General features: G+C 31.2%; 1 protein-coding gene across 1 annotated transcript in view; it reads right to left on the minus strand.

The window, feature by feature from the left end:
* The window catches only part of LOC106472800 (S-methyl-5'-thioadenosine phosphorylase-like), a 21,341-nt gene that overhangs the window by 2,377 nt on the left and 11,322 nt on the right, over positions 1–7,642 (minus strand). Inside the window, exons 4-8 of the mRNA XM_013933464.2 lie at positions 6,898–7,065; positions 5,465–5,567; positions 5,018–5,170; positions 3,900–3,986; positions 1,616–1,738 (exon numbers count right to left, since the gene is read on the minus strand). Coding sequence (XP_013788918.1) covers positions 1,616–1,738; positions 3,900–3,986; positions 5,018–5,170; positions 5,465–5,567; positions 6,898–7,065 — 634 coding nt within the window. The remainder of the gene's footprint in view (positions 1–1,615; positions 1,739–3,899; positions 3,987–5,017; positions 5,171–5,464; positions 5,568–6,897; positions 7,066–7,642) is intronic.

The following is a 7,642-nucleotide window of genomic DNA, read 5'->3' on the forward strand; positions in this document are numbered from 1 at the left end:
ACTTTCATTGTACAGGTCACTGGTTAAGCCACATTTGGAATATTGTGTTCAGTCTTGGACTCCTTACCTTAGGAAGGACATCGAATTGTTGGAAAGTGTTCAGAGAAGGGATACTAGAGAGGTTGAAATCTCTAAAATTGTTTTCTCTTGAAAAAAGAAGAGTTGGGGGGGATCTGATTGAGGTGTTTTTCATCTTTTTTCATATTTAGCTGTGAGAATAGTAGGACTAAAGGACACAAATATATATTTTAGCAAGGTAGGAGACATCTTCAGCTAAGACAGTTTCATTTTTCTAAATGGGTGGTTGGACTTAAGAATGGGTTGCCTTCGGATGTTGTGGAGTCATGAAATTTAAGTGAGTTTGAGAGAAAGCTGGGTAAGTATATGAATAATAAAGGCTGGCTTTCAGATTTGTTTACATTTATTTGTTGATTGTTTTAGTTTAGAGGATGGAACAGCCAAGGTAGACCAATAGGTCCCATGTTGTCCCAAAACATTATATTATCTTAAATTTATTTCATCTTTAGTTTTATTTAATATTTGACTAATTTTATTCAATGATCTGTAAATTGCAATAAGATTTTTGTTTTGTTTTTTGAATTTATGGAAAAATTGAGATGACGAACCTGGAACACGTGGTAAAAAACAACATTTCTGTTATATCTATTTTATCAAATGTTGATTTTAGTTTAGTTTTCTTGATCATTATTTGTTATTTGTTCAATTTCTTCACAGCTGTATCAACAATATGAAGTGAGAGACCTCTATCTAATGGTACATTTGTAATAATTAACAGTTCTTGTTTTTAAGTCTGCTGAATTAGAACATAGTTTTAAATACCTGTAAACATAAGAGTAAAAAGCTGACATTTTTACCGACTTTGGATGAAGAAAGGGTTTACTTTACACCGTAGTTTCTAACTTATTCTTGGTTTTATTAACAAATACGTCCAAAAACGGTAAGCCGTTGTTTTCTTCAACTTCGTGAGTAAATTGAATAGATGGTTCGAGGCTATTTAAGTAATTAGTGAACTCTCGCAGGTATTCTTTACCATGCCGCCACACAACGAACGTGTCATCGACATACCTAATCTATGTTTCCGGTTTAAGTTTAGCATTCCGCGAGACATTAGGTTGAAAATATATCCATGAAAAGATCACATAACAAATGAGATAATGGAGAACCCATAGCTACGCCTTCACTCTGTTTATAAATCTTGTTATTAAATCGAATAAGATGAGTCTTTAACACAAGTTTTTGTTAAGTGTATCATGTCTAAAATTTCAACGACCGGTACGTTGTTTACACGTAATTGGTCTTCAAAACAACTGATAGCTGAATCAATAGATAATTTCATGAATAATGATACAATATCAAAAGATACAATCATATCATTATTTGTTAGATACACCTTACGTATTTATTCAACAAATTCTATAGAATTTTTAATGTTGTAAATATTTTAATCACTCAAGAAAGATGTTTTTAATTGTGTACCAGTTTAACGTTGAATATTATTTATGATTTAACTATATAATAGTTTAATTAATACTTGGTTTAAGCTTACATCTATGAAACACATTGTAAGAAACAAAATGATAAAACAAGCTCTTACCTCATAAAATTTAAGTATATTTGTCCAGTCCTTCTGAGAAATTATCTCCACTGCTTTTTTTAACAGTTCTATCGCTTTTTGACCATTTTCTTTCAGTACTTTAAGTACAGCTTCCAAATGCACCTAAAGAACACGAGTATAAATAATATATATAGGTTCTACGATTATAAAAGTTATGCATATTGTGATGTCAGTGGTCAAGTACTGATGTTTTTTGAGTACCACTGGTCAACAAGTCATTTTTATCAGATATAATTATAGGTGTGCTAGATAGCTCTTGGAACACCGATTCCAAATCTGTTTTTGGTTTTCCTCTGGCACGTCAAGTTTTTGTGATGAGACCGATAAAATTTGAAAGGTTATTGAACATTTCTTTTTTGCGTGTCTATAATACTTATAGGAATTATACTGAAAAATTAATAAAGTTGTAACGTTAACTAGCCTAATATGTGATTATTACCTAAATTGTGCTGAAATTAACACCAGTCATATTTCGATGACTAGATGTGCTAGAAGAAAACCGAAAACAGATTTGGAATCAGCGTGCAAAACTAGAAAATTGTGTTTACATTTATCACGAGAGAAAAAAAAAGTTTGATTTTGTTCACCAGATTCCCTGCGATAATGGATGATAAATTTTTACTAAGAGAAATACCTGCCTTCTGGGAAGGTATAACTGCTAGTTCCTGCAACCTTTTCTGGAATTGTCTGACAGTTCTACAACAAAGTACATGTACTTGACATTCAATAATGTTCACCATCCATGAGAGAGAAAGGATTTTATTGAAATTTTAGTTTAAAAATGAGCTATCATCACAGAGTAAATTTTATTGAAGTGTTTCTTTGTAGACACAGTTATCAACGAAAGTGTCTTGCTTTTCTGTTGCAACTCTCATGAGATTGTCACTAAAGAAAAACAAATACTTTTTTTAAGTTTGTTTTATATTTGAAACTTACTTATTTTTGTTTGTAATTTTTATTGGTTAAATCTGAAACATATCATTTTCTGGATATTTCAATTGTTTTATTTATAGTTATGACCAGTTTATTTAGTTAGTTTATTTATAGTTACCCAGTTATGACTGATGATGATAGTTGTAGTAGTTTCTGAGATCTGAGTTTTGGACGTATACATCGCAAGCTCCATTATAATAATATATGGGAAATTGAAGGACATATTTAAAAGTTCTTTTTGTTATAATTCTTAAATCAAACAATTGTAATGTATTTTTAAGGATGTAATAACGTCTTTACAATGGTCAGTAACCACAAGAATGCATGAAACTGCAAGGTAGCATCTCCAAATATGCCTCAAACAAGCAATATTTTTCTCAACCCTTTAATAACTAGACTTGTGAATTAGCCATAAAGTCTGTGTCGTTCCATTGCAACTTGACTTGGAAATTTCTTTATTGGAAGGAGGGAATGTTTTGTCATTTAATGTACTTTCATTATGTTTTGTTTCAGAGTTTAATAGAGTTGCTAAAAATTGCATGAACACTTAACAGTTCTGTTGATATACAAAGTAAAGATAGGGTGTTTTGCGAGAGTCACTCGTATTCTTTTTTTTTCTCTTTTTAACTTTTGAGAAAAAGAATGCCTAAGTTAAATAATTAGTTGAAAATAAATTACATTCTAAATCTGTCATTCCCTCTTGGTACACAAGTCAGAAACATTATATACATATTAGTAGTTGTGTTAAAAAATAAATCCAAATAATATAGAAAGTAATTGGGATTTGAAAATGTTTATTATATTTAACAATGTTTTTGTTTTTAATGTTCAGTCCCTAAAAATTGTACAACAAAAAGCAGATTTCTGATTTTAACTTATGAACCACTTGAACTATTCTTAACTTATAATGGTAAAAATAAAACTCTTTGACTACGTATTGTAAAAGTAAATTTTGTTTGGTTTGTTGATTGTGAAGCACAAAGTGACAGAATGGGTTATCCGTTCTGTGCCCACCACAGGTATTGTAGCCCAGTTTTTAACACTGTAAGCCTTCAGACTTCCTACTGATCCACTGGGAACACTAAATTTTGAAAATGAAAAAGTATTCAGTGAATAACAGAGGAATGGATATTAACTTTGTCCATCTTATTACTGAGATGAATATATTATAAACCCACAGTTCTTGCATTAGGTAATATTTAAAAAAATATTATTATTTGGATTATTTATAAGAATTAATTAAACACTGATCATTTGGTTATTTATCAACATCACGTATATATTATGTAATAAGTATCAAGTATCCTATGTTAAAACAATTTTCACTCACTGCTTCCTGTTCATCGTGCCAACAATCGTAATCAGTTGCCATGGCCACAGCAGCATAGCACAATCCAGCTTCCTTTGCTAAAACAACCTGACGTCAAACATAAAAAACTGGTGTTATTAAAATGTTTCAGTGGAAAATAAAAATGAAATACTACAACAGTTATGATAAAACAAATATTATCTTGAAACAAAGAGACTGAAGTGAGAAAGGCAGTGTAATTGCCAATTGAAACAATGACTAAACTTTGATCTTACACTTGTGATTTTAAAGTCCACATAAAATTTATATTTTGATCAGCCAAGATGGCAATAAATGCATCAGATTAAAATTATGAATAAATATATTTTTGCAATCTATTTAATATATGCTAAGCCTAGCAAAATTCCACTCCCTTTTAATATAAGATTTGATAAAACAAACACTATAACAATGATAATAATTTTAACACATAATTCTTAGCATGCCCAGTACAGTTGTTCAGTAAAGAAGTGTTTTAGCATTACACACTTGGCAAGTTATATCAAATCTTCAAGTATACCTGTTGAAAACCAGCCAGTTTGATAAGTGCTGGTATTGACCAAAATATCTTGTAAGAAGTTTAGCACAACGTTAGTAACATAGTTAAAGTGCTAAAAACTCAACTCTCACGGGAAGCCGTTTAGAAGAATGTGTTTTAAATCGTCATTATTGAATAACTTGCAGTTTAAACAGTGAAAGCTGGTGAAACATTAGAAAATTTTAGGCCTAAAATGTGTGATAAAAATCACATACATTGTACATTTTCGATTCTAAATCTGCAGTTTACATGATTTTTGTCACAAAGTTACAGATTATTCTTGTTGTGTTCTTTAATTACACTTACTGTCTTAAAACTGACTACGTGCATCACCAACTTTCATGTTTACAACTCTCTCATAAACGAACGATACCGAATAAGCTTAAACTAAAACTTGACGTGTTGTAAACCTCCTAGCAAGTCAAACTTGGGTACAGAATGAAAAGCTCCATCAGCAGTTTACAAGTCTGGACAAGTTTAGACTGATGTGTTTGTATTATTATCTAATAACTGCTATACTTCATCCCCTTTCCCAATCCTAAAAGAATTTATTTGATCAAACCTCTGGTACAGTTGTCATATTGATTATGTCAGCACCCCAACAACGGAAAAGATTGCTCTCAGCTCTGCTGGAGAAGCGTGGCCCCTCAACAGTTATGACAGTTCCTGATTCGTGTACGGTATAACCCAATTGCTTCATTGCATCCTTCAGTACCTGAAAATTTAAAAAAAAAAGGCTCATATTAATCGCACATTACAAAACTTCCTAAATAAAAACTAATATAAAATCAATCGTATAAATGTGGAATCATAAAAAAAAAATATTACAAAGTTAAATCAGGACACAAGTGACAAGTAAAATTAAACTTTTAATACCTAAAATGATACCTTTATAGATCCATATAATTTTGTAATTCGAAACAATGAAAATTTCTGTTACATATAACTCATTTTCTTCTGGATAGGTGAAACTTGGTGTCAAAAACCAAATAACCTAAGCTAAACATACCTGTCTTGTGTGTGGACAAAATGGTGTGTGCATTGTGATGTGACACACCCCTTTGGGAGAGTTTGGACCTCCATCATAAAAAGTACTAGCCCGCTTTGTAGTTCTGGTTGGAATAATGAAATAAAGTCAAGCTTTTTCTTTTTTAGAGAAAATATACCTATATGTGGAATATCTCTGTATGTTTCTCACTAAAATATTGCCTGTACTTGTGATTTAAATTATATTAATATGAAGATATTCTTCATTTTTAACTTTATTAACTAAGCATACCTTATTCTTAAAATAATAATCAAACTAATATCTCATAATGCATCAGTATTTCTACAAATTCTGAATGAAAATATATCTTGTAATCTGATGTAAGTCTTAAAGCATAATAATCATAAATGTTCTAACTCTGTCCAGATTCATATATTCAAAGAAAGTTTCTAATTTCATAGCAAAGTATGTATCTGTTTACTCCATCACAGCTGAAATCCAGTAGCTACTAATTTCACTCTTCTATAACTTGTTTAGAATATATATCTTTAGTTAAATATATTCAAGCAATTTTTCTAAATTTTCATGCAGTTGTTCTGTATTTAGTTATGAAATGTTTGTCAAACAGATGTTGAAAGTTTAAAAGAATGTGCTAATACTTTTAAACGCCATAGGTTATATATTGGTGAGAGAGAGAGAGAGAGGAGGGAGTCCTACCTCAATGGGCAACACAGATACTTATACAAACTAGGATGAGTTGGGAAGTTTTCTTCTCTACAAATGTTACTTGAAATAACAGGTGATAGAAGCAGCTTGAGATTATGGGCTCATTGCCTGATTTGAAAGCGTGATATAATTCCTTCTGTCCATGTCCTGTGCATACATGGGTATAGAGCCTCTCCAGCCCCAACAAACACCTTGAATATGATTTTAAAAGCTGACCAAGCTAGTACATAAACATTTATGCTGATTATAAATAGAGATCTGTTCCATTTGTGTTTTTTTTCCATTGCCCAAAATTATTTTCTAGAACCTACATTTTTATGCATACTTTAAACTTACACATCATTGTTCCTGAAAAACTCAGTTAAACATTTTATGTAGTCAATCTTTAAACATCTGTTTTGTGTAACCTTTTAAACAAACTTCACTTTTAGCAAAAAAAAAACACTTTCATTATTTCCCAAACCATAACCACAATGTTTTCAGTATTGACTATACTAGCATGGACAATTGTTATTCTTTTACTGTTTAAATGAAAGATTCTTTTATTTTAAGTATTTTTCATCTTAAAAAACTTTTCTTTGTGAAAACAGAAAATATCATTTTCATACGTATCATTTTGAAATACATATAAAAAAAAAATATCCATCTTTTTTTTTTTAAATATATCTGTTTGCAACTCAAAAACAATTTAGTGTGAAATACTGAAGCAAGAAAAAAAAATGTCTCACCTGTCTAAGAATTGATCAGGAATTATAAAATCTCCGGGATGAATTTCCTCACGCAAGGATCCACATGCAGTAGTTGCCAATATATGCGTACAGCCTTCTTGCTTAAGGGCCCAAATATTAGCTCGAGAGTTGATTTCTGTTGGATTAATTGAGTGCTTTCGTCCATGTCTGTCTGAAACACGAACAGCTTAACTTTTGTTACGTTAAACAATTCATTCCACCATAACTCGCTGAAAGAGACAACTATTAACAGTTTGTGTCATTTCTGTATTAACTCGCAAAACCACCATCTTGTTTTTATACTGTTCACTACCATCAAGGTCCACATAACATATTATGTTGGGTTATTTTATGTTTTCTCTGTTGTAATACTCACTTCAATTGGGATAAATCACTCTTTATATAAAATACATTGGGGATCCTACAAATAATGGGAGTGACAAAAATACATAGGGGATCCTACTAGTAATGGGAGTAATTACTAGTAGGATCCCCCATGTATTTTGTCACTCGAACAAAATACATAGGGGATCCTACTAGTAATTCGAGTGACAAAATACATGGGGGATCCTACTAGTAATGGGAGTAACAAAATACATGGGAGATCCTACTAGTAATGGGTGTAACAAAATACATGGGGATCCTACTAGTAATGGGAGTAACAAAATACATGGGAGATCCTACTAGTAATGGGAGTAACAAAATACATGGGGGATCCTACTAGTAATGGGAGTGACAAAAATAC

Source organism: Limulus polyphemus, unplaced genomic scaffold (genome assembly GCF_000517525.1).
Source record: "Limulus polyphemus unplaced genomic scaffold, Limulus_polyphemus-2.1.2 Scaffold5621, whole genome shotgun sequence".
NCBI classification, from domain to species: Eukaryota; Metazoa; Arthropoda; class Merostomata; order Xiphosura; family Limulidae; genus Limulus; species Limulus polyphemus.